Genomic DNA, 27522 nt, shown 5'->3' with positions numbered 1-27522 from the left:
TTGTGCAGACATGGTTTCGTCACTGATGTTCCCAAAGGACAGACAATCGTCCTTTAACAACTACAATAAAAACTCTCCGTTCATGTCATACCAACACATGTTTAGTCCTGGCAATTTTAAATAAAATTCAATTAAACATTCCAGTTTTTAATAATTCCATTTTAAATAAAATCTTTGAAGGGAACAAGCTCTGCAGAACAGGATTATCTGTATAAGTCTTAACTGGAACATTTCTTGTTTCAAAAGTTATTCATTAAAGAAGAAAAATGCTGAAACCCCATGCTCCCTACGCTGCAGTAACCCAAACCTCCCTGCGTCTTTCCTCAGCACAGAGCTACCATGTGCACGGGGAAGTGTTCGAAGTGCATTGGGATCACCCTGTTCCCACTGGCAGCATGTGCCATAGTCTCCAACATCCTCCTGTACTTCCCTAACGGACAAGTTCTGCAGCCCAGTGAGATAACTGATTTGGTCTGGTTTTTCCATGGCATTCTGGGAGCTGGAATCCTGGTAAGAGAGATGTGGTGGTATTGTTTCTTGTGGGTTTTTCTTTGTTTTGTTTTAAATTCAGGGCTAAGAAAACCTTTTGTAACCTGTTACCAAAAAAAAAAAAAAAAAGCCATAAAACTGTGTTTTCCATAAACATGTGAGCAGCTTAAATGGGAAGTTGGATATGGGACTGAGAAAGTGCATTCAAGACTGAAAAAGCTCCTAATCACAGGAATACAAGGTATTCCCAAAATAAATATCAGGACTCCAAGTCAAGAGGAAGCAGTAGGACTGAATTCTCACTGTGGAGAAGATTGACATGGGTGTTCAACCTCCATGACTTAAAGCAAACCTGAGGTTCTAAGCTCAGCTGGAGGTGGTGAGTTTCCACTATTGTCTGCACCCCCTCATTACTCCTCTAATTGATTTTATGCTTACATAATCCACAAAAAAACAGGACAAAACTGAAACATGTTTCAGTAGGTGTCTATTAGGGACCCAGGTAACAGCAGAAGTGGAGCTGCAAATGGCTTAAATCCCAAATGCCCCTGTCTTCCCACACCCTCACCTACCTCCTTCTGGGTTTGATCTCATTTGTATGGGATCTCCATTCCACCACTCAGGAAAGATCACTTTTATGTGAATATCCATAACTAGAAGGGAACCTGTTTGAGAACACTGACCGTTCCAGTTCATTAGAAAGCCTGCTTTCTTTATGCTCTTAGTTACCCACTCAAGTGACGATAAAAAGCCAAGCAAGTAACACGTATAGGGCAAGTACTGGCTGTTATGCAGCCTAAGCAGATGGTGAACTGGCACAGAGCTGACTGCCTGCACATCAAACCCATGAGTGTTTAAGAATAATTATCCTAGAAAAAAGCAAATCTCATTCATAGTCAGGCTATGATGCAGCTACCACTTAAGTCTATGGAAAAGCTACAAGGATGTGATTCAGACTCATACTTCCCAAAGCAGAAGCATGGTATAAGATCATTCAATAAACTTTTCTTCACCAGCAGCTTGCCTGCGTCTTCTTCCAGCTACCACTTGGGCCTATTAGTCACGCTGCGCTTGAACGTAAGCATGACTTTGTGGAAGGAGGCCTGAAGGAAGAAGTGGAACGACATGAGAGACCTGTGGAAAATTCGTATCACTGCAAGCCCAGGAGTCATTGGCGTTCAATGAAAGGAAAGGCAGATGTTAGGCATGAGAGTGTCACAGGTTCATTGAAAACGTGCCTTCTTTTAAGGCTTCCACACAGACTTGCCTGTGGCCAGAACCACATACATCAAAAATGAGAACAAGTGAGAGAGGAGGAAAAATTTGCATTGACCTTCTAAACACAGCATTAGGAGTAATTATTGATCCACACACAAGGCTTGTGAGTGTACATGTTTTCCAGAAAACAGCATGGCAAATGCCTACAGATGAAGAGAAGGGAAAAGAAAGAATTAGCATCAGTTCCATTTTCCAGGTTCTGGAAGCATGGAAAAATGAAGACTGAGTTCTGGGCTCCCTAAGGAGCTATGCAAGGGGCAGAATGTCCCATGACTGGAGCCTGGTCCCTATCCTGGCTCCACAGTGAGGACAGACCCAGCTGCAACGCATTCCCCCATGTACCCAGCTTCTCCCCGAAGGAAACTCAGGGAAGTCATGTCAACAGGTTGTTCGATCTTGGAGAATCTCCCTGGACACATCCTCCTGGACACATCCCTGGACACATCCTCCAGAGCCAGGACTGTGGGGAGAACTTCATAACAGCCTGGACTGGCTCAGTGAGCCAGAAGACCTGCCTCCACCTGACAACTTCATTTGTGGGCTGATACCTAGATTATCAGCACACTCCAGCTGAGCAACCAACCCCACCCATCCTCCTCATCTGCTGCCTCTCTAATGGAAATTTGTATGATGTGAACACCTCTCCATTTCCTTATGTCAAAATTTTAGGGTGAAAAAAGAGGAACACTGGCTCCATGTGTCATAGGGACACCTTTCCTGATGGAAAGCCTGTGTGCAACACTGGGAAATGCCTGACTCACACACAGCTCTCATTTTAGTGGCAACAGCCAAATCTAGCAAATTCTTGCTCCCACGTCAAAAGGCAGGTGGTTATAATCAGGCACTGTGAAACCAGAAAGCTGCCAAGCAAACCCTTCATCCCAAACCAGGCTAAGAAACGGCACAAAGGTGTTCGCAGCTTAGATGGGAAACATCCCAAGAAGAGAGCCAGCCCTGCGGGAAAGGAGTGTTGGTTTGATGGGCAGAGGTGTTAGCTCTCCTTCAGAGTGCCAGACAGTGGAACGCCGGGACCAAGGCTGCCTTGGGGACCACCTGTGACTATTTAAGAGCTGACTTCTTTTCAGGAAGAGGAACATCTTTGCAACCTCAATGTTCTATGTCTGCAGGTCCCCAGCTGTGGTCCAGCGACCACTGCAGGCGCTGGAGGCTGCCTCAGAGGTGTGCATAAAAGACAACGGAGAGCAAATCCTATGAAAAATATTTAGGGACATACAAATCTCAGCAGGTTTCATAACACTGTCATACACAGTCATATACTCACACTACACATGTAAATTCCATGGGCTTCATTTGCCATGGACATGGTGCTCTCCCGGCCATACAACAATTCCTCTCCATCATCTAGTCAGGCTGTTATTACAGCTTTTACATTTTTTGTTTGTTTGGGGGTTTCTCCTTTTCCTCCCTAACTTTACAGGAACCTTTTCCTACTTTCTCAAATACCCATTTTCATCTGTTGCTCTTTGAGACGCCTACCCAAGCGAGAGATTGGTGGGTGGAGGCAAGGCAGCAGGAGTGTTTCCTGACCTCTAGCTAACAAACTAAATGCAGCTTTTCCTATCTCCTGAGTGCCTCTGTAAGGTGGCATTATATCCTGAGACACAGATGGTTCCTGACTTCATTGTATCAGTCCAGGTCTTCCTGGTAATTACCATGGAGAAAGCTGATGTGAACTCAGAGATTCCTGTTGAGTGAAGTCTCTTTTGTAGGTTTTCTAGAAGCTTAGCAGAAAGAACATGTCTCGTGTTTCAGGAAGCTTAAGACTGGTTTCCCAATTATAATCCAGAGCGGGATGCTCAGAAGATTTAAACTGACATAATTCTTACTCCAGTGATGTACATTTTCTGAGCAGAAATTCCATTTTCTCAAAACTGACTCATTTGTTCCTGAAAAAAAACCCAAATGGAACCCTGCTGAAAAGAAGCACTATAGCTTCAGCAATCAGAATTACGGTACTGGAAACTTGCCAGCCAGCTCTCGCTGTACTCCCACGCTTCTTCCTGAGCTACTCTTCAGCAAGCAGCAACATCTAAGCAGGTGGAACTCGCAGAGAAGAGGCAGAAGGTGGTTTGTATTTGAGGAACATGATGACCTGGCCCCATGACTTTAAAAACCATCCCAGCAGAAGTGCTGCACACCGATTCAGTTTGTGTCTTTCTCACAGGTTATTTTGCCAGCATTCATGATGTTGGGAGCAGGCGGAGCAGGATGTTGCGCTAACAGATGTGGGGTAAGTCGATATTTATGTGTTGAAATGGCACTATAGGGTTTGCACAATAGCTCTTAAATGGCTGCTCAGCAGGCAGAAATGTACAATGACAAACCATCACACCACCACCAACAGCCATGTCAGGGAAATGAAGAAGAGGAGCTTGATCTACAGCGTCCCTGGGCTGGGGCTGAGAGCTCAGTTAGCCAACAAGAATGTTATGGTATCGCAGCCACTGATATGAGGGAAATCACACTCAGCCAGGGCAGGTGCTGGAGCATTTAGCCACATCACTGACAGCAAAGGGTGACAAAGCTACTTTACTTCCACCCACATAAAGTAAGGCATAGCTCCAGCTTCCTCCTGCTAAAGGCAATCCTAAAGTTTGAGGTGGCTGCCTGTTCCTTCTGCTTTCACCTGCTCCTGTTTCCTTCATGCCCTTCCAAGGCAATTTGCTTTGCCACAAGTTCATCCCTGCTTACCTCTGTAGGGACAGATCGGTCCCCATCTTTGCAGGCCCATGCTAAAAGCCTGAGCTGCAGCTGCTGGAACAAAGGAGACAGTGCTGCTTCCTGGAGGCTGGTCCCCATGAAAAGCTTTGACCCGCAACACGCATTTGCCCAACCATATGCACATGAAAAGTACAAATGTAATTTTGGCTGTGTCATCCAGAAAGACCAAAAATACTTCTTTCCCTTGATAATTAAGAATATTATAAAGCAACATGTTATACAGGCATCTCCATTAAACCTCAAGCCCTGGGTAAAAACTTGCATGTGAATATCATTATTAACAAGAATAAACTGACTTAGAGATGGTTTTTTAGTCGTCTTAGAAGACTTCTTAGAAGCAGCCTGGAATGAGAGATTCCATACAATAAAGCATGTGTCTTGCACTCTTCAATTAATTTTTATTTTGATCCATGGGAAGACCTTTACCTCTTCAAGATGTTTTACTTAATTCATTATGCATAATACCAAAATACATTCTTCATTAGGATGTCAGCAAATACATCCCAAGGGACATGTTATAACATTGATTTTACCAAATGTCACATGCATAGCAAGGAGGGTTTGCTAATGATGGCCAAGCCAGTTGCAGAGCTGGGATGTGAGCCTAGGCACTCTGAACCCAGCAACTGAGCCGGTTGCTTCTCCTGGTTTTGAGTGATGTAGAAAGCAGAGGCGAAAAACAGCTGTAATGTGGGTGTTTCCACACTCAGTTGAACATGTTGTCACCAGGGGAAATCCAGCTGAACTGAGCTCAGTTCACACAGCATCTCAGGTTTCCCTTCTCCATCCTTCATCCCAGCACTAATTATTATGGAGCCAAGAGTCAAACATCCCCAGACTGCGTTCACTCCCTCAGCCCACAGATGCAGGTAGTAGCACAGTGCCATCCAGTAGCCCACATCCACAGACACCCCACCCCCATGCTCCTCTGCTCCCCTCCACCACCCCTTCACTGTCTGAACCATTCCTGGCAGCAGTACAGGAGTGCCAGGTATCCTGTCTGCACCTTCCCAGCAGTGACTGGTTACCTACAAATTGTTCCTCTCTTCCTTATTTGTTGTAATAGGTATCAGTGAGAAAGTAGTTTGATCATGTGCTGTTTGATTATGAGCTGATGACCAGGTGATAAAACTACTCAAACCAAACTAGAGAAGAGGCTTGGTGAGGACAGTGTATCTTCGAAAACCTTGTCTTCTTGGACTGTGGGAATTGCCTGCTTCATTTAGTTGGAAGGGAGTGTAGCTCTGCAAGTCACCCTGTGTTTTAAAGGGAATATACCTTTAATGTAGAGATGGGACTGGGACACGAGCAGAGCAAGTGGCTATGAATGGCATTAAAACCAAGCATTTCTCCCAGAACAGCTCCTGAAGACGAGTGATTTCAAAGCACACAAAAAGAGGTGAGTACTGCAGGGAGATCTGAAGGCCAATGATGTGCTTCTCCAGGAGAGGAAACCTCAGGGAAACTTTACTTTGGAGACAGCAGGAGTAAATGCACTGACACCACAGCAGGGTTGCTCAGATGTCCTGACCATATGGACTGCATACCCAAGGCAGGGTATGATGAGGATCACCAGGTAATGGAGAGCAGAGGAACTCTGGGACTGGTTCAAACATGCACGATGGTAGCGGCTTCCCAAGGTGCTAGAGCTCCTTGTGAAGTGAGTCTAGGGGGACCTGATACAGGGTCCCCAGGTCTTGGTGGCTTTTCCACTAACTTCTACCTACTGGCAGAGAAGTAGCCCGCATCATTGGAGCTACTCAGGAGCCTCTGTAATCAAAGGTTAGTTGGGCCACCCTTCTGCTTTGGGAGCCTTAGGTATAAAATTATAATTTACACTGAATACTCAGCATTGTTTTTCATAGAGAAAAAAAAGAAGTTAATGAACTAATACTGATCCAAATTATTATTCAATCAGAACATAACCATTTTCACAATGTTAAGAACTCTATCCTAGTATATTTTGTGCAATCCTTGGTTTAATAGTTTCAGACTTCATTACAGCCTTTACATGCTGCTGAAGTATCAACAACAGTAATAATAATTACTAAATTTCTCATTCTTTTATTCATCTTATTGAATTCTCCAGTCCACAGTGATTACGTGCTGCATTGAGTAAGTTGTTTCATTAATCCATTTTAAATTGTTGCCTGCAAACATACCTGATGGCTTCTTGTCCTTGCGTTATGGAGTAATGATTTTGTAAAGTAACAGATTTAGAAAGCTTCCGTGTCTTGCATCTTGGCATGTGCACATCTGAAAGCATCCACTGCACTGGCACAATGAGGAAAAAAGGCCCCCTCAAAATACAGCCTTTGTCACTGCATCAGCAAACATACTGTAGCACTTCTCTCTAAACCTTCTTTAAGAGTTATGAGTAGAACAAGAATTGCCATAGCAGCTTTCCAGAAAAACAAATCTAGATAAGCAAAGATATCTGGATAACCAGACAGGATAGTAATTCCACAAAAACACACCTCCAGAGGAAGAGAAAAAATAAATAATTTCTTGCATGAAACAAGAACCAAGGCAATAAAGAGCTGCACAAGCGGAGACAGGAGGAACTTTGTAACTTCACCAAAGCAGCTGATGCAAATGCTCAAAGAATGAATGCTAAAGGTCCTCATCAGCACATCAGAGAGAATCAATTGCGTGAAGGATAAAGCATGGAAAACATTAAAAGAAAATCAGCAAAAATGATCAGCTAAACTTTTGTAAGAAGTAAAAAACAGGCCAACACTATGGGAAACTCATTTCAACAAACTCAAGCATTGCAGCTTAGACCTCATGTTGCAACTGAAGACACAAAAGAGGAAATAAATTATTTTAAAATAAAGTGATAAATGAAGATGGTACAGCTCAGGAAAATGCTGAAAGGCTGAGATGATGTGATAGGTAATAGAATTGCTGTATTTCCAGAGAATATGGGACAAACCTCCAGAAAAGACTCCATAAGAGTAGATGTCATGAGAAAATGCCACTGTGTGTCTGGAAAATTCCCAGAACAGCCAACTTAAGAGCTGCAGCAACTTTACTTCCCTTTTAGTAACAAGCAGTCTATATAAGCATATGTACAATAAAGGAAACAGATGAGATGGAGCTAACCATAGAGCCAACAGACTTCAAACGAGAAAATCCCTATGTCAAAGAATAGTCATCACAGATAGTACTAATTAGTACTACTGGTACTAACCACTACCATAAAACATAGTAGTAGCAAAAGACCGTTTGACTTTTTCTATCATAATTATCTTTGGGATGCCCATACTACTATGCTGTGCTAAAACTAAACATTAGCATAATTAAGATCCACCAACCAAGATGCAGAAAGCACAGTTTAAGTAAATGAGAAAACAGGTGGGGAGAAGTGGTTCAGCACAGGCAGGAGTTTCAGACCAGAGCACCAGTCACGCACCTCACCGCAAGGTACGGCTGGTGATCTTATTATGAGAGATAGTGCATCAGCTACAACCCAGCACTGCTTTGGTCTGCAACAACACACTGAGTTACCTGCTTTTTGCTGACAGTGTATCTCCGCTAAGAAACAACTCAGCCAGCATGCAGGTAAAGTCAAAACAGTGTCCAGTCTTGCAAAAAAAAAAAAAGTTATTAATCAGTTATGATGAAATAAAACTCATGAGAAATCCCAGCAACTTCTAACTCAAGGATTGCTTTAGAGGCAAAAGGACACACTGAATGAGTCAATCCACACACTGGCAGCATGCAGGGTTGTACAGAAAGCAGTAACGTCATTGGCTAGCAAGTTGGAAACTGCAGTCACCAGCTTGAACACACTTGGATAGTGGATAGTTTTCGAGACTGTGTCACAAACCTGCAACGTGTATGGTGGATATTTCCCTTTGACTATGTAATGCAGTGCTCTGTGGAGGAGCTGGCATTAGTAGAAGGTTTCTACCTTCCTTTTGGGCTATTAGATTTCACTGGTATTTGCTGGCAACAGGGAAATGTTGCCAGAGGTATTTGGCTTCAAACCCAAGTCATGGACAGGAGAGTTTCCCGTGTACTTCCTCAGCTGAGCCTCTGCCCTGACTCTGAGGCAGACTTGCTGCCTTACCCCTAGTCTGGGTTTTCCCCTGGCCCTGTTAGTCTGCTCCAGAGTTCCTTTTTCTCTTCTTCTTGGCAGAGTTATGAACAACCACAGGCAGGGATTCTTAATAAAATCAGTGGGAAGCCTGTCCCAGGTACACCACCAGTAGCACCCGCCTGAGATTCTTGTTTCTATACAAACAGCATCCAGATACACTCCATCCTTTAACAGAAAACTACCCCAAAACAGCAAAGGTAACATTTTTGTGGGAGTGGCCAATGTAAAACATATGGGTGAGTTACATATAATTCGAAGTCATTGCTGGTTCGTTGCCACACGCAGCACAATTAGATTTCTCAACATGAGCAGTGGTAACCACATGTCATGCTCTTGCAAAATGAAGGAAAGCAGGAATAAAAAGGGCTCTTTTGCTTTCCCCATCAATTAGCAAAACCAACTAATGCATCTTCTGTTGCTTTCATACCTGGTTCAGTAGTTGCTTGCTAGTTCCTGTTGGCACAAGGGCTGAGAAAGGTGCTCTTGGTGAAGAGGTGGAAATGCCAAGACACTTGACGTGGACCACATCAAGCCAGTACTGGCTTCATATTGGCTTTTTGAAAGAAGATGACCAGATTTTTCATAATTGATTGGACAAATGCAAAACTCTGAATAATTAAACCTCTGGACTTACCCACTTTTAAAAGCAAAACAAATACAGACTGAAATCCTTTCACATCTAGGATAGCTGCACTAGTCAGAAAAAGTTGACTGTTTTTTATGCCCACAAAAACTATTATAAGTTTCAGCATATAGTAAGAAACAGATAAAGATGTCTTCTTTCCCATTCAGTGCAAGATTTCCATGCGACTCAATGCCACTGTACATGTGATACAGAAGGTCTTTTCCCTTTCAGATGTTGCTGTCAGTGATCTTGGCTGTGCTGGGATTCGCAGGAGGAGCATATTGTGCAGTGATATCCTCGCTGGGTCTGATTGGGGGCCCTCTGTGTGACACGGGTGACGGAGAATACCTCTACCCTTTCAGGAACGACACTCTGGAGTGAGTATGACTTACAGGCTCCTCCAACTTTGCTTTCCCCAGTCCTTCCCATACACATCTTTTTATAGCAAATTTGATTTTTTCCAAATTCAACTGATGGTCCACCCAGTCTACAAATAAATTCACATTTCTCTGAGCCAGCATGTTTCAGCTGGTCATCTCTTTGACCAAGGATCATCCTTCAGCAAGCTACCTGAGTTTCTTCTGTGGTGCTTCATTAGCAGCCTCTTGTGCATGTTGCACCACACTTTCAAAAGGCTGCTGAGCTGTGACTCCCACTGCAGCCAAGTGGAAATGTTCTTAAGTATTCCACATTAATCTGTTACATCATCATGAATTGAGTCTACTCTACCTACTTCTGAAAAGCAAAGCAAAAATCTTTTCCAACTCTTTAAAATTAACCTTGGCAACTGTGCTCTTCAAGCCTGAGCTAGAGATGATGGATGGACTGGATGAATGGAGAATATGGAGACGCATTTTAAAATTTCCCTTGAATTATTAGCACTGTCATAAAACAAAAGAGAGATTCCGGTGCATGCAACAGAGCAGAGATATGGATCTCTTGCGTAGTTGTCAATTGCACCTCTGCAAAGACAATTCTGAAGAGAATAACCAGCTTTTATCAATTATAATAGAATTTGAGACTGACTTAGTGAAATCAAGTTCAGAAAATGCAGTGCCAGAAAACACAGAAAGCATTATCAAATTTTTATTTTCTAATACATTGCAAATTATTTTTCTCTATTACAGAGACAATTACTTGTTCAACCAGACAGCATGGAGCATTTGCAAAGAACCAGAAAACATTATCCTTTGGAATACCGTCCTTTTCTCTATTCTTCTGGCCGTTGGTGTGATCGAAGCTATTCTTTGTTTTATTCAAGTCATCAGTGGACTCACTGGCTTCATATGTGGCACATATATGAGGAAAAGAAAGGTTGGTATGAGTAAAAGGTACCAGAGTGTTTTACACTCTTTTATTTTTCAGGATCTGCAAATCATACATGCTCAGAAAGATCTGCAGAGCCCCTGAATGAGCTCCTCTGGGGAGCTGAGGTGGTACAGATGCATATGTACACTCTCTCCCTCTCCCTCACATTGTAGTCAGTGATAACTCACTCCTCAGATATTTCAAAACAGCTGAACAGTGTGATGTTAATGCAACATACTCAGTTGCATGGTTGTGTTCCTATTCAAGAAGCCTTTTTGTTAAAGTGTAATGAACCTCCAGTGTCTGTGAGTGAGTGAGATGAGAAGTAGAGGTGTTTTTAGTTGGTTAACAGTAGTAAAAATGACATCTTACAAAATGGAAGAAAACCTCTTCCAAGTTTAATTTATCACCACTACTTCCTTTTCACTGTATATTTTCATTGTACAAGATGCTTGCAGTAAGGCTGATATCCCTCTGGAACATTAACTAATCATCTTTTGTTCATTACCTTTCAGACAAATATTTCTGGAATGTGAGTGACCTACAGGGAATGCCAGGAGAAGCCTCGAGCTGCCGCTTCACATACAATAAGGATAATGCACTGTGCTGTATTTAGGGGGGGATGACAAAGAAAGCCCGAAATGTTCAGGATTTGCAGGGGGCAAAATTAATCTTTTTATAAAGAAATCAGGGTGGAAAAAGACTAGATCATTTAGATCGGAGGCTCCAAATTTTCATCTCTCTGAATATTCCTGCTAAATCCCAGGTATTGGGAAAAAACACTAATCTGTCTGGTCCTGACTGCTGTACTTGTGCATAAAACACAAAGATCCCCAGATCAAAGCTCACCACTTGCCCTCTTGTGTATATGGGAAAATGAACCGTTGTTAATGTCTGCATTTATGAGCTGCACGAAGCAGGCACTCTGCCTGGATGTAAATAACCTCCTGTTCCCTCCAAATCCCACCTTCAGCTCACCTGTCTGTTCCTATTAACGTTCTGCCCAGGCACTCCCAGATTTAAATCAGGATGTGCAGAGAGTGTATTGAGCAGCATTTGCAACACTGCAGAGACAAGTGTCAGCCTCCCTGGAGCTGAATCCCGTTGTGCTCATTTGGTAGCTTGCTACCATATTTGACAAAGTCCAGAGCACTTCTACATCAGTTCTTCAGGAGCATCTGAGAGATGTGGTAGTCCTGGAATGGCATTTGGGTCAAAATAGGCAGTAGGGTTTGGAGCAAGAGTTTAATAATGCCTGGTTTAACTGAAAGGAGGAGAACCTCAGCACCAAATTTGCCCTCACAAGACTGCATTGAGACAAGAATCTCACTAATTTCTACGCAGGTCTGTAGAGCTGTTCTAGAATAGATCACATAGACAAGCAATTAACTGGTAAAGATAAAATTACTACATGCAGCTTAGTAATAAATAAGAGATATAATCTGAAAGGCAACAAATTGCATAAGTCTTACTATGACAGCAACAGTAATCCCAACCAGGAACTGCGTAATTCCTCATTATCACTCAAGATCAAACCCTTGATGTTAAAGCCCATGACTGGCAAATTTCAGAAATCCCATCATTTCAGTGACTTCCTCAGAGGCTAATTCCTGGACATGCCACTGAGTTCTCTTGAGTCAGCCAGACTGTAAGATAATCTTTCTCCATCCTGAAGGCAAGTATGCAGTTATGGAAAGATGAATATATTTAAAGCATTTGGAATCTATTTTTCAAAGAGAAAAATTAATTTTTTTTTTTTCTCAGCCAAAATTTGTTCATATTTCTGCATTGTCTCGTAGGAGCAAGTTATTTGAACAGTTATTGCAGACATATATGGTTGGTTGTGCTGTCCTCTAAGGCAGCACACAAACCTCCTTATAGAAAATGGGGAAGAAAATGCCAGTTGTGCTAAGATGAGGAGCACGTGTGCATTTCCTTGGAGCATAGCTTCACCCCTAGAAGCAGGAAATTTGACCATAAAAACTGTAAAAAAGGAATAAAACTTGTTGAAGTTTGCAATCATGACTAAGTGCATCCAAACCTGCCAGATGGCTTAGAAAGCTCATGCTCATTGTCAGCAGTGAAGCCAGGACATGCTACCATATAAAGTGGACATCAAAATAAAGCCCACTGATTCAACCAGGAAAAGAGTTCAGGAGGCAGATGGAAGTAAGGATATTCAGCATGCAGCCAGACCAAGAGGGACTTCTTCATCAGCAGAGGGGCTCTATGAGCTCTTCACAGCCCCAAAGTATCAGCCCTGCCCTCATCCTTTAGTATTGCCTCCCTGGCCCTCCTCTCTATGATAAAGACAATTTGGGCTGCACCAGCACCGGGAGAGGAAGAGGTACCCACTGGCACACAGCACCTCCAGCACGGGAAAGTAAATCTACTGTACTGCTGTCATTTGCTTATTCCAAGCTGTCCTGCCCTGGGGATGTTCAGTGTCATGTCTGTGACCCTCTGTCTTGTCAGCTGTGCAATCACTGGCTTCACTGATATATGTAAATATTAAATATTGTTATTCTGAAGTTATTTTCTGGCTTGATTTGTGTGACCTAAAGGACTTGTGACTTCAAATTAGCTTTGGTAGGAAAATATGTGGAATAAGTAGAGTTAAATTTAAAGTAGCGTAAAATTAAGGCTGAGAGAGTTGGGCTTGTTCAGCCTGGAGAAGAGAAGGCTCTGGGGAGACCTTATAGCACCTTCCAGTACCTGAAGGGGCTACAAGGAAGCTGGGAGGGGACTTTTTTCAAGGGCCTGTAGTGACACAACAAGGGGTAATGGGTTTAAATTGAAAGCAGGGAGGTTTAGATTAGATATCAGGAAGAAATTCTTTCCCAGAGAGGTTGGTGAGGCACTGGAGCAGGTTGCCCAGAGAAGCTGTGGATGCCCCATCCCTGGAAGTGTCCAAGGCCAGGCTGGATGAGGCTTTGAGCAACCTGGTCTAGTGGAAGGTGTCCCTGCCCATGGCAGGGGGGTTGGAACTAGATGGTCTTTAAGGTCCCTTCCAACCCCAATCATTCTAAGATTCTATGATTCTATGAAATTCACCTTGTCTTCCTTGAACCACTGAAAAGGAGTCTTTTCTAGGATAGGCATCAAGCCACACAGTCCATGAAGAGCGACAACCTTCGTGCAGCCCATGCTGAAAGAGATGTCTAAAGCAGGCAGGAGGAATTGCCTCTCCAGGCAAGATTCAGTTGTCCACCCTAGACAGGAGCATCTGATGCCATGTGAAGAGCAGCAAAGCAGCTGGAGCCAGCAACACAGAAGTGTGGGTAACCAAGGCAAATGCTTGACTCTTGCAAACACAATGATGCTAAAAATGCACTTAGCTAAGGTACGTAAAGATGTCTAAAATAAAGTAAAATAATTTCAGCCCATGGCTTTTTGGATCCCTCAAATTGCCTTTCACATGTGTGTCAAAGCCTGAGCTCTCAGAATTGTCACCAGAGCCTTCTCCAGGAGCCATTCGGCACATCAGGACGAGGGAGGCTCCAAGCACTGAGCACTGCAGAGACCTGCAAGAAAATGGCTACACAATACTAATAACAATAATTTTGGTTTAGACAGAGTTGGCTTGACTAAAGACAAATTATCATGTTTCAGAATTGGTATTACTACAGATATTAATTTGGAGTTGGTTTTTTTTTCAAAATAGGAAGAATTTTTTCAGTGAAATTTCCTAACAAAGGAAAAGAGGCATTTTGACTCTGAAATGTTTTATGTATTGTACCCATGAAGAATTTAGTAAAACTAAGAAACTAATAATATTCTTTTATATCTATTTTTTTAACTCTATTCATCTCATATTTATCTATCTACCTACCTACCTACTTACCTATCAATCTGTCTTCTTTATATCTATCAATCTTAAATAATTAATGGTCAAAAACTCACACAGGAATAATGACAAAATATTTGTTTAATTTTTATTACTCATTGTGCAGTCTCACCACACAGGCTCTCATACAAGGAGTAAAAATGTGTTACTTTCTAATCAAATAATCCTCCTCTCTTCTGCATCTGAAATTCATGCAGATCAGCCACTTGCAAATCTGTGTTGGTTGGAAGAGACACTACTCCTAACATGTGAGGGAAAAGTATTCCTGAGATTGGCTTGGGATAGGAATAAAACTTTAGACCAAGCCACCATGCGAAAAACTGTAAACGTTTGGAGACAAATGGCCCAATGTTTTAACTGCCAGGATTAAGAACATGATTCAAATACCTGGGTTGAAAACCACAGACTAGTTCATACCAACTCATTTCAAGAGGAACTGTCAGATCATTTTGATGCAAATAGCTCACACACCTCAGGCCCCAGTGCTGTGTTTTTCTTGGCGAGCAGAGCAAAGAAAACCAGAGAGTTGGTCCTCACAGACCTCCCTGTTCCACAGCCTCTGCTCTACTGCTCCTCCCAGGGAGCTCCTCACCAGCAACCACTTTTCTGCAAAGAAACTTCCAAAGAACCCCACCTAAAAAAAAACAAAAAACAAACAAACAAAAAAAAAACCACAAAAAAACAAACAAAAAAAAAACCCAACAAAAAACACCTTTCCAGATTCTCAGAGTACTTTATTTCATTTCCTACAGAGCACCCCAAGGAGTAACAGGGGACAGCCAGTCTTCCACAATGCCCTTCCCTGATGGACCTCTCTCACCCCCCTTTCCTCCTGAATCCACGGGCCACTGGTCTAAAGCTCAGCATCAATAATGTAGCACATTAAACCCAGAAAGTCAGGGCAAGAGCTTTATCTTAGGCACAGAGGCTGCTGTTTTGTCCATCTTTATTTCCTCCTGTCTGTTAGCTTCAAAGCTGAGTAGCTCTAAGTGCTCACTACGGTGCAGATCATTCCCACCACAGATAGGAAACTTCCCTGGTACGCTGCACTTCTCTTCTGTTTTTATTAACTACCCATGTCAGAGGTTGTTCCATCAAGGTCAAGTGATAAGGAGAGAGTAAAAGCTCAGCTGAGTATCCTCCAAGTAGATGCTCAGAACCATTGGCGATAAACCAGAATACCCTGGCCACTGCTCCAGAAAGGTGTGTGTCTCCCACAGGGGCTCTGTAACGTCTGCTTCCCATGTGGACATCGCAGGGGCTTGAGCATCTCAGGTGGCACCAGCCATCTCTATGTGAGCATCCGAATCAAGCCCTGAACATCTACTGAGTACAGTGACGCCATTCTTAAAAGCAGCCCTGAGTCCAGCAGACTGAGATCTGCCCTCATCCTGTCCTGCCTCACAGGATCTAAAATATGTCAGTGAATCACCTCCTAAAAACGTGTATTTCTCCCCATGGGTGACGCAGGGAGCTTGAAGTGAGCGTCACAGCAGCTGGGACCTGAATGTGCAGCCCTCCATCATGAGTAGGGAGGTAAATATCTCTCCATTAGTGAGATTTCCTTCTTTTTTTTTTTTTTCCCCACCCACTGGAATAGATGCATTAGCTGAGAGTCATCTAGTGGCAAAAGAGCACAACAGATTCAGTGAGGAATTGGTCTTCTTGATACAACCTCATGCTTTTACAACCCTTTTCCCATGCACTGTATATCATCAAAAACACTCCAGCTTCAGAAGAACAACCTTACACATATTTTGACTCCTTCATCCCATCATGTAACGTTTTCAACTACCTTTTTGTCCTATCATATCTGCCCTCCATCCCTCTGGGTCCTTAAATGAAGTTTCCCTGCGGATTTTTATGCCTGCTACTTTTTACTGTTTATTTTCATGAGACAATAAAAAGCAGGGTCGGTCCACATGTTCTCTGCAGATGTCAAAGAACAAACTCAACTCTTGCTCTGGACATGCTGAATTTAGTTGCCCCCCACATGAAGGATGTAATGCCAGGTATTTCCTCCCAGGAGTGCCTGGCTACAGAGCGGGCTGAGACCTGGCTGCATACACCTTCCGCCACATACATCTTCAACCCTGTTCTGTTCCTGTCTAGGAAATATGCTGCAAAACATTTGTTCATTGAAATAAGCTTAGTGTGTGTCTGTGTGTAAGCAGTGTGTCCAAAGATTTTGAAACATCCCGTTTTGAGCAACCCAGGGAAACCAATGGCTCCACTGTCACCAACAGCTGCCGTTTCTACGACTGTGTAGCAGATACCATTACGGTGAAAGGGAGTGTTTCTAATTACCACCCAGAAAGTGTGTTTTTAAAATGCCTAGTGTCCCTTTTTGTACATATATAGTTGTGTCAAAGATAAAACCCCTTACTCAGTCGTTTGACCATAAATATCGTAGAATCAGAGAATCACAGAATGGTTTGGGTTGGAAGGGACCTTAAAGACCATCTAGTTCCAACCCCCCTGCCATGGGCAGGGACACCTTCCACTAGACCAGGTTGCTCAAAGCCTCATCCAGCCTGGCCTTGAACACTTCCAGGGATGGGGCATCCACAGCTTCTCTGGGCAACCTGCTCCAGTGCCTCACCCCCCTCTCCATGAAGAATTTCTTTCTGATATCTAATCTAAACCTGCCCGCTTTCAATTTAACCCCGTTCCCCCTTGTCCTGTCACTACAGGCCCTTGTATATAAATTAATATTTCTCCTAAGACTGGATAAATCATCATCTGGCTGTCAGGCTTTTTGATCTTTGCAGTTTTGACTTTCTTAAAAACACTTCTTATATGTCTTCCCACCAGATCACTGCATAACTTACCAAACCCCCTTATTTTCCCTTGTTCAGAGAGATGTCATAGAAAACAAGGGGTTCCTGCACTCCCCCCTTTGTCTTCCCAAAGCCATTGCCTATACACCCGTGTATTCCTACCATGCCCTGCCCATGGGACATGCTCAACCTGTGCCAGTTTTTTCCATGCACAGCTACTCCTGGCTGTCTGCAGGACATGGCACACTGCAGAAAACCTTCCCAAAGATTTCAAACTCCCGCTCAGTGTGCATCTGTGAAGAAGAAATATGTGATTTCCACATGGAAAGGAGCTACCTCCTCCACAAGTAATGCAAATAGCTGGGAAACCCAAACAGGTGCTCAAAATAGGGCAGTTTTTACATAGAATTGGTTATGAAGAATCACAGCTGAACAGAGTAAAAAGATTCGCAGGGCAACTAAAAAGATACTGGTATGCCAACTCTATAACAGATGTAACTGACGTCCTTAACACATATACAAGTTTCTCTCAGAATTACATCTGTTTAAAGGGAACTTTACAAAGTAGTTTTAAAAAGTCTGTGTCATTCCTGTAGTTTTATTACAGAGTCTACCACCACCTTGCTCTCCTGCCTCTTTCCAGCAGTGAATTGATAATGTGCTTGCTTTGAATATCAGCATGCAACTCCTTCGGCTGATTAGTGATGAATCTTCTTTTACTCTTTCCTAGGTTTATTTTCATGATTATTGTGGGTTTAGTTCAGTCATCTTTAAACAGACAAATTCTTAGCCCTATCTGCTGTGTTAGCCTTGTGCCTAGAACCTAGAGAAATACAGATTATTTTCATACCATTGCATATCAGACAAAATATAACATTTCCCCTCCTTTAAGCTAAGCTAGCTTGGTATTTGGTATCAGCGCTCACATCAGTGCTGCACTGCTCTTATCAAAACTAATTCCTACCCTATTAATCTCTGCTCCACAGAAAAATAAGATTGAATATCTTCTGAAGAAGCGGGAAGACGGAAAAATTGCCAGGAGTCCTTCACAGACAGAGAGGACTCTGCATCCAGTTCTCAATACTTTGGGGTTTGTGGCTCTTTGGGGTTTGCTGCATCTTTCTCTGCAAGTTCAGCAAGCTAATACTTAGCAGTGTCTTTACAAGGCAGCACTAGTTTTTTCTGATTTTTTTCTGATTGTGGACTCAATCAAAGATATTGTCATCAAGCCATTATTCCTCTCTGTGACCTCAGTTAAGCAACAAAATGTCTCTAAATATGCCAGGCTTAGTGTCTTTGAGTGTGTTTTTTATGTTAACTTTAGCTACTGGACTTTGGGCTTCTTGGAAGAGCAAAAAGGACCAGCAGAACAGAAACCCAACTGAAATGGCCATGGTTGGAGGCAGGAATATAAATGTTTTCATTGGCTTGTTTACTGCAACAGGTAAGTGTTCTTAAAGGACTTGTTAAAAATCTTAAACCATACCTTACACAGATGTGGGGAACGTTTCTTTCAAAGCAGGTGAACTCCTTTAATGTCAGGGCAGATTTTACCTAAGTGCGGCTTTAAAGGAGTATGGTTTCATGAATCATTTTGGGATGGATTCTTCCAAACCTCTTCACTCTGAGTAGAACCTAATGTTTATGTAGATTCTTTTAAATTAAAGAGATTAATTTAAGAGTTTAGTTAAGAGTTAAAGAGTTTAATTTGGGTGACTGAAGAATGCGACACTTTTCATTAAGGAGGGCTGTGGTCTTAATCTTGAACCAGTTTCTGTTATCCAGCATAACCGCAGAATTTTACTCCTGGAACAATCCAGTCCTGTGTGGAATAAATTGCTACTCACTGGGCACTCTCTTAAAGAGAAAATGTTTCCCCACTGACTGCTGCCATCTGCTTCCCTTTTCTCTCCTTGCTGCCTGGCATCATCTGAAATTTGCTTCCCTGCCCCATTTTTTGTGAAGGCTTCCCCAAGTGGTATGTGCCTGGCTAAGACACTTAAGTCTCTGTTGTAGGTTTGCATTCTGACTGCTATGTTTGCTTCCATTTTTTTCCTAACATCTATTTTCTTGGACTGTGTAAATGATGCTCATGAAGGATGGTTTATCAGTCATGGAAGAATAACAATGGCAATTCTGTTTGCTCTAGCAAAAGTCTTCCACTGAGAAAAATCAAATTAAAAATTAGTATATTCAAATTCCATCTAAATGTTTATACATTGAGTTTTTCCATGCACACATAGATATTCATTCTTAAACCTGGGGAATTATTTAGGGTGAGAGTCTAATACTGTCATTAGTACTCAGCAGCACATCTCACTATGGGAGAAAACTTTGTAAAGGAAATAGATGTATGATTGAATATTTTTATGAGAAAAAAGTTTACAAACTCTCTGAGTGTTCTATAAGCCTAGTTGAGAATATATATCATGAGCCTTACCTTTCCATATTCTATGTTTACAGCCACCTGGGTTGGAGGAGCATATATCAATGGCACAGCTGAAATTGTCTACCTGCCTTCAAAAGGACTATTGTGGGTCCAGGCACCTGTGGGATTTGCCTTGTCCCTGGTCATAGGTAAAATAATTCACATAATCAGGACATACAAGCTCTAAAAAAAAAAAAAAAAAATTAGTCTATTAAGATGTGTAACACAGTATAGAGTACATTTTAAAGGTAATTCTGTTTCTTCAGTACCCTATAAATCTGAAAATAAGCATTTATAATGGTATCCTCTAAACTGAAACATAAGAAATTGGGTAGCTTGGAGCAAGTGTAGAGTTTTGCCTGCTTGGAGCAATTTATAGGACAAAAAACCTACCTGAGAACTTTAGAAGCATGTCACTAGGTGCATATTGATTTTTTTATCATGGTCACATTGTTTTTTTATCAAAGTGTCACAGACTATTGAGATTATTAGTATTATTTTTAAGTTTTCTTTGAAATTTCTGTATAATGAAACAATACTATCTTGAGTTTTCCACTAAAATGCCCTCTTCTGAATCATCTCACCTCAGGATGAATTTGTATTGCATCCAGCTTATCCCACTTTACAGCTAGTCACTATTTTGCTGAAACTAATCTAAGTTTGCAGTGTCCTATAGCTAAATTACCATTTCTAACTCCAAGAATTGTTGAACTCACACTGAGGTTCAGCTGTCTTGCCAAGACCAAAGTTTCTTCCAGTCCACACTGAATTGTACTATAACTCTCTAGGGACACAGGATGATTAAAGCAAGACCCGTGCAGACCTTGCACAAGAATTTCTAAAAGAATCATAACCTTTATTCTCAAGTCAGAGAAAAGAGTCCAACTGACGTGAATATGAATCAGGCTTGGAAATATATTGCTAGCATTTCTTAAGTGAGTAATTCTTAGTAATGAAATTGAGGAGTGCAGGTCTGATCCTGCAATCTTTACTTAGGTCAGTGGTGCCCAGACAAGCAGTCCTGTTGGCTTCAGGGTTAGGCACAATATGTATTCTTTGGTTTTAATGAGGCAGCTGTATGTCTGAAGTCTAATATTTAGATGAAGGCAGGTGGGACTCAGCTCAATGCACAGATTAAAACAATATAGTTCTGGGAAGAGACAATGAAGCCATCAAAATGAAAATGTAAGCAGAAAAGGAACATACATGAACATGTTGCCTCATATGGTCAAGGATAAAAGGTTGTCTCCCCTTTAGCCAAATACGAGTCTTTAATGCCTCAATCTGTCTACTGCCATTTTCCACAGAAAGCATTTCAGAAAAGCTTGTCTCAGGATGGTAGGTGATGGAGAGGAGACTATATGTGAGTGTCTTTTGGACTAAGTTCCTGTTACACAGATTATCTTGTGGCATTTGGGATGTCCTAGGGGGTCCTACGGGGCCTCTAGTAGGCACTCCAGAAAGATCTCTACCTGCCAAAAGTGGAAGGTCATATCTGTCAGCGGTAAGCAGATATCCTTTATAACCTTGGACCTCTCAATTGGATGAAACCCTACATTTAGGCAAGTGAATTGAGGCCCCAGGGTCTAGTTAGCTGCTCATTTTCTTGGACTAATTATGTATGAATTCCACACTCACTATACAGGTCTTATACCCAAATACCATAATATTCTTACATTTTTTTTCCTGGAATACAATGCATGCAAAATTCTACCAAAATGTCATCACTTCTGACAGGTGGTTTCTTCTTTGTAAATCCAATGAGATCCAAGAATTATGTGACAGTGATGGATCCACTTCAAGAAACTTATGGGAACGTGATGGGAAGCTTACTCTTCATTCCACCACTACTAGGAGAGGTGTTCTGGTTTGCAGCTATCCTGGCATCCCTGGGTAAATATTTACTTTGCTGTTATATTTGTTAAAGGTCATGCGGCACAACTATCAGAGTATAATACACATTTGGGAATTGTGCGGGCTAAGCTGTGGAAAGTTGTGCTTCGTGTCTCTTATTGTGAGAGGAAGACAAACATTTCTCATTTCTGGAAAATATGTTTTTAGGTTTAAAACAAATGACAATAGCGTATATTCATGATATTGTAAAAGATAGATCTGGAAATATGAGTTAGTACCTTCCTCTTGCCTGTGGGAGAGCAGATGTAGAAAGGCAAAGTGTTTTGGCAAAGGCCATGCAGCCAGGCAGCAGCTGGAGCAGAAAGGGAACTTGGCTTCTCCTGGGTCCACTCTGCCAACTCTCTGTAGACGGTGTGCTTCTCATGCAGTGTAGTGTGCTGGCACCAAGGGAATAACATATCATTTATTATGCATTCTGCATGTATGAAATCTGTCTTAAAATACTTGACTGCTGTCCTTGTCCGCAGGAGCAACAATGAGGGTCATCTTGGACATCGGAGGCTCTTTGGCTATCATTGTCTCAGCATGCACTGTCATACTCTACACTCTACTGGGAGGTCTCTACTCCGTTGTATACACAGATGTCATCCAGCTGGTTTTCATTACCCTCAGCCTGGCAAGTCCTGTGCATTTCTTCATTACCTGTTTCCTAACCAAGGGAAAAAAATCCTGCTCTTCTTTTCAGTATGTCTCAGGCCAAAACTAACTCCACCAATACTGCCCCTTGTGCTACAGTTCCTCTTCAGGAGAAAAGGTCTCCCAAAATGCCTTACTGTCATGCATTTCAGGCAGTGCTCACACAAGCTATTGGCCTTGCTGGGTGAATGTAGCTGATCATAGGTGAGGTCTGCAGAACCTGTCCAGAACAATCTTGGCTGGAAAGGAGAGAGAGATCCACCTACTCTTAAGGCACCAATTGACCTGAATTGCAGACTCATGTTCTTGATGATACCATGAACCAGAAACACATAGAGTAAGAGTAAGGAATGGGAAGAACACTCTTAGTCTGGGGTTAATTTTATATAACTTTATGTTTTACATCTACCTTAATTTCAAAATCTGAATAGATTAGATTCTCCAAGAATTGGACCCTGCCAAAATTGTTAACTATTTCTGTTTCTATCCTAGTGGGTCTGTATCCCCTTTGCCCTGGTGAACTCTGCCACGGAAAGTATTTATTACACTGCAACTCATCAATCTTACCAAGACCCTTGGATTGGGAAAATAGAAAAACAGAATCTTGGAAGGTGGCTGGATGACTTCCTCTACCTGGTATGGAACGTTTCTTGTACAGGTGGTTGGGCGAAGGGATTGTGCAGGGACTTTGTGTCTGGAAAACTTGTGGGTTCTTCCAGTAAGGAGCCTTATGTTGCAAAGTTGTTAGGGTCAGGATGATGTGTAAAACCTTCTCTCAGTCACTCAAAAGCACATTGAAGGGGTTGGGGAGATCCAGGGCTCAGCCATGGGAAGAAAAGAAGCAGTAGGGACACTCCAGCCTTTACCCACTTGAAGGAATGTATCTCTTGCATAAGACCATCCATGCAACTAGCTCTACTCTTGGCACCTAAATGAGGCATTTCCTACCTTTTGAGAGGTTGGTCTTGAAGCCTAAACAGTGTGCTTTTAACATAACTATGTAAAATTCCCTATACTTGAAAAAAAAAATTAAATTTCATGACTGCAGGTCATAAGCAAGCATGGAGCCATTGGCTCCACAGCACAACTCAACTCTTGAGCTACCAAGACTACACAAGGTTGCTGTGCTCTTGCTAGACTGGTAATATGGACACACAAAAGCTTGAGCTTGTTTGGTGAGGACAGAATCTTCAGATTTTATCTGATGGAATTTGTCACTAAGAAAGTGAAAATGGTGATTTTATTTTTAATTTTAGATTATAGTTTAGCTAAATTTGGGTAGATTCTTTACAAAAGTTACATTCCTGAAAAATTTCTCTTTTCCTTCCTCTGTGTCTGTTTCACTATGCAAAAGAGTCTGCCAAACCATTAACCTGTTTTTGATCAAAATATCACTTCCATCACAATGAAAACAATGGAAAAGGACACCCTCAACTCTCAGAAATATCATCCTCAATAGTTAAAGCTGGCCAATGTTTATGCACTTGAAATGAGAATTTTGTAACTGCAGAGATTATCATCCACCTGAATGGACTGATGATGCCTTACAGCAGCCTGGTGGGTACCACTGGTAACATCTGAATGTTTCAGGTGCTTGGGAGCATCCCATGGCAAACCTACTTCCAAAGAGTACTCTCTGCTGCCTCACCAGAACAGGCAAGGCTCATCTCCTACCTCTCTGGACTGGGGTGTTTTTCAATGGCCATCCCCTCTGTGCTCATTGGTGCAGTTGCAGCATCAACAGGTAAAGCTGTTTGCCTCTGAATAATGAACATGTTTGTGCCAAAGGTAATTAAAATGGGATCCAAAGTAGTCCTGCTTTAGACTTCAAATTACCTAGGCCTGTGTGGTAATTTGGTCTGGTACACATCAAGCTAGGTGGTCTGTACCAGAAATGTGGAGAGCTCTGAGGTTCAGTGCACAACTACCTAGAGGCACTTATACAGTTCCAAGACCTGTTTAAAGTTATTTCATTACAATGAAATGGCTTTTCATGGACCTTGTGTGTAGGAAAGATGAAGGCAGACCCTGTAAAATCCTATTTTCCAAGAAATCCTATGCTTGCTTCTGTTAATGTCTTCTGCATGTAAAACTCAGCAACATTACTACAGATTGTTAATAAGGTTCTGAAGAAAACCTCCTTGAAGGAATCAAGAAGTTCAGTCCTGTAAACTCAGCCACCCCACTCAGACACCCATCCTGTGTTGGCTGTGAGCGAGGGTTAAAGAGCAGCCAGACCACGGAACAGTTAAAGAAATCGGTTGAACTCATTAATTCTCCTGTCACGAGGGGCATCAGAGCAAAACTCCCTCTCATCACGAGCAGGGTCTAGAAGGCTGACCTTTAATTGGAAACACGCAAAGTACAGCTACTGGGGAAAAGGAAAATCTTTGATTTAGTGAGAGCTGCAGCATGCTAAGGGTAGCCAAAAGAGATCACCAGAGAATCCAAAAAATTAATCCAAGTCCTAAACCACTGAGTGGCTCTCAGTCCTTAGCCCTGCCGTGACCGGTGCCTGTGGAAAGGCAGTTTCAAAAACTGCAGAAATGTCAGTAAAGGATTCATTGTGACTTTTCCTTGTTCTGTTTTAAAGACTGGAACCAGACAAGCTATGGTCTTCCAAGTCCACTCGAGAGAGGGGAATCGGCGATGATACTGCCACTCGTTTTACACTATCTCTGCCCAGCATACATCTCCATTGCTGGTTTGGGAGCCATCGCTGCTGCCGCAATGTCTTCTGCAGATTCAGCTCTTCTCTCTGCAGGCTCCATGTTTGCTCACAATATTTACAGGAAAATCCTGAGGAAAAAGGTACTTGTTTACAGCGTTCAGCCATTTCAGTTTCAGGAAAGATGCTTTTCTTTCAAGATCGCTCCAAATGTAGCCCAGAGGTGTCTGTTCTGCAGAGCTCTGGAGCCAGAGCTTCAAACATAGGTCGGGGGTGTTCATATCCTTGGTAGGGATACAAATACCCACACTGGAGAGCCTTGCTCTTTATAAAATAACTGGTGTACAATTCGGGCTAGGATATTAATGGAAATATCATAAAATCCTAAATATTAGAGAGAGAAGCTCCATCTCCAGGAATGCATGCCTGAGGTGGCTGCTGGTGGCAAGCACTGCCTGGAAGCAGCGAGGGCTTGGTGAGAACCAGCCCAGGGCAGCGCTGGTCACCCCACCAGTAAAGACTGTGTCTGTAATGGTGCAATCTGTTTTACAGGCTACAGAGATGGAAGTTTTATGGGCCATGAGGACCTCCATGGTGGTGTTTGGGGCTGGGGCTGCCGCTCTGGCTTTTTACTCCCGCTCTGTCTATGACCTCTGGTTCGTCAGCGGGGAGCTGGTGTATGCTCTGCTCTTCCCCCAGCTCTGCTGTGCCCTCTTCATTCCCAGCACCAACACCTACGGCTCAGCTGCAGGCTTCTTGGTTGGGCTCCTCCTGAGGCTGCTGGGGGGGGAGCCTGCCCTGAGCATCCCCCCTGTCATCTGCTACTCACCCTGCGCCCTGGTGAACGGGACCTACAGTCAGGTCTTCCCCTTTAAAACATTCACCATGCTTCTCACCTTGGGGACCATCATTGCTGTTTCGTACCTGGCTGTGGTTTTGTTTCAGAGAAACCTCCTTCCCCGACAGTGGGATGTTTTTAATACCACAGGGGGAACCAGCACCCTCATCCCCCTGCAGCAGATGGAGGAACAGATGGGTTTGCCAACGGTTGTACTAGAATAGAACTGTGATTGAACATGGAACCTCGCTTGAAAGGTCACGGTGCATTTAGCAATTAGAGTATGGCACAAACAGCATCGCTCTTCCCTTTGCTTTCTCCAGCAATGAATTATTTAAAGTCCTTGCAGAGTAATAAAGACTCTGTTCATCCACAGAGAATGTGTGAGCTCAAAGTCTGTAGTGATTAAAGGTATGTGGTGATGGAGCACAATCTTGTGGTGGCAACCATGGGGCACCTGAGGCCCCAGCATTGTTTGCTTCAGGGTGCCCCCGGTACCCCACCTGAAAGCAAGGCTTCAAATCACACTCCAACATTTCTGGCATTCTCAAGTCACATACCTTTTTCACCACAAAGGAGACAAATTAATGTTTATTAGACTTGGCATTCTTGATTTTAAAAAAACGTGAGCAAACCTGTTCACATTACAACAGCTAGAGTTTTAGCATAATCATCCCTGGGGAGCGCATCAAACCTATAAAAACACAGATTACTGAGCACAGTGCAGCCACCACAGCAATCCAGCAGTAACATCAGTTCTGCACCATTCTTTGACTGCTTTACAAAGCTTTCCTTGATACTGCAAAACCTTTTGCGTATGCCTCTCCCCAGCTATGGTCTCAGGCCACACAGCCAGTCTGCTGCCACATGGCTGGGGAGAGGACATCCCCTCTCATATGACCAGGTAGGGCAGAAGCAGATGATCAAGATAAAGCAACAGCCCTTAATTACTGGATAAGAAAGTTTTACATAGCCACTATTTGCAAAAACTCGACCAGCTGGAAGAATGGAAGTGCCAGACTCTCGAATGAGTCTTCTTGAAAACACCTGGTTAAATCACTGGTGGGTTACCCAAGCACAGTGGTGGCCTGGTGTGGGGCCACGTACACAAACTGGTGTGTGAGAACTCAGAGAACTGTGATGACAGAAAAGTGCTGGAAACTGATCCTGAACCTGCCTGCAGGGACACGAAATCCTGGGGGCAAGATCCCAACAGATTCAAGCCACCAGGCCTGTACTAAAAAGCCTCTGATGCCCTGTTTGCATAAATTCTCAATGGATCAGAAGAAAGGCAACCCAGCCAACTAACGGGTTTGGACCCTAGCCTGAAGTCTGATGGACCCAGACCATCCCACTGTGGGATGGGTCATTAAGATGGGAGCTGAAATAAAGACTCAGAAGGATCCTGTGGTGATGGCTCACGGATAGCTGTCATTGTGTACTTCCCTTGGCAGCTGTGCAGTGGCTCGACATGGCTCAGTCTCAATCCACCCACAACAGCTGGCAGGAACCATGCGCTGGGCAGCCCCTCGCTGCAGAACCTTCACAAAGTGGTTGTGGGAGCTGCTGTGCGTGGAAACACCTGGCACTATTGGAGGGAAGATATTTACTGACACATCCACAATACCCTGGCAGCCATCTGAGCTGCCAAGGGTGAAAACAATACGCTGTTTGCTGATTTGGTTCCAGCACGTGCTGAACACCCCGCTGTACATGCACAAGGTGAGAAACTCTGCTGATAGCACCGTGCATGGCTGCAGCAAGCTCAGTGAGGAGCCACGTCTCACTCTGAACTAGGCCAAGGCAAGCGCAGTGGCTCGGGAGGAGGACTGGCAGCCCTAAGTTCTAGATATGGCTTGGATGA

At 43.0% G+C, this 27522-nt stretch overlaps 2 protein-coding genes across 2 annotated transcripts; both read left to right on the top strand.

Annotated features, from left to right (window-relative positions):
• Window positions 1–330: 330 nt before the first annotated feature.
• On the top strand, window positions 331–11083 carry LOC104506221 (transmembrane 4 L6 family member 1-like). The gene is made up of 5 exons (XM_010147103.1): window positions 331–510; window positions 3953–4018; window positions 9471–9616; window positions 10367–10553; window positions 11063–11083. The coding sequence occupies exons 1-5, from the start codon at window positions 340–342 to the stop codon at window positions 11081–11083; spliced, it is 591 nt and encodes a 196-aa protein (XP_010145405.1). The 5' UTR covers window positions 331–339.
• A 7357-nt stretch (window positions 11084–18440) lies between these two features.
• On the top strand, window positions 18441–25882 carry LOC104506223 (high affinity choline transporter 1-like). Its single transcript, XM_010147106.1, has 8 exons — window positions 18441–18618; window positions 19638–19751; window positions 21340–21495; window positions 21984–22132; window positions 22645–22788; window positions 23743–23896; window positions 24746–24963; window positions 25373–25882. Exons 1-8 carry the CDS (start codon window positions 18441–18443, stop codon window positions 25880–25882), a joined length of 1623 nt encoding a protein of 540 aa, XP_010145408.1.
• The last annotated feature ends 1640 nt before the right edge of the window (window positions 25883–27522 follow it).

The sequence above is a fragment of the Eurypyga helias genome, unplaced genomic scaffold (genome assembly GCF_000690775.1).
Source record: "Eurypyga helias isolate BGI_N326 unplaced genomic scaffold, ASM69077v1 scaffold6912, whole genome shotgun sequence".
Lineage (NCBI taxonomy): Eukaryota > Metazoa > Chordata > Aves > Eurypygiformes > Eurypygidae > Eurypyga > Eurypyga helias.
The sequence above is the reverse complement of the archived record's forward strand: the minus strand, read 5'-3'. Positions and strand labels throughout refer to the sequence as shown.

Bases quoted from the DNA above. Each gene is read 5' to 3' on its own strand.
- LOC104506221 (XM_010147103.1), top strand. From the start codon at position 340: ATGTGCACGGGGAAGTGTTCGAAGTGCATTGGGATCACCCTGTTCCCA. The intron at 511-3,952 runs GTAAGAGAGATG...TCTTTCTCACAG, and splicing joins TTCTGGGAGCTGGAATCCTG to GTTATTTTGCCAGCATTCAT. The intron at 4,019-9,470 runs GTAAGTCGATAT...TTTCCCTTTCAG, and splicing joins GTTGCGCTAACAGATGTGGG to ATGTTGCTGTCAGTGATCTT.
- LOC104506223 (XM_010147106.1), top strand. From the start codon at position 18,441: ATGTCTCTAAATATGCCAGGCTTAGTGTCTTTGAGTGTGTTTTTTATG. The intron at 19,752-21,339 runs GTAAAATAATTC...CACTTCTGACAG, and splicing joins TGCCTTGTCCCTGGTCATAG to GTGGTTTCTTCTTTGTAAAT. The intron at 21,496-21,983 runs GTAAATATTTAC...CCTTGTCCGCAG, and splicing joins AGCTATCCTGGCATCCCTGG to GAGCAACAATGAGGGTCATC.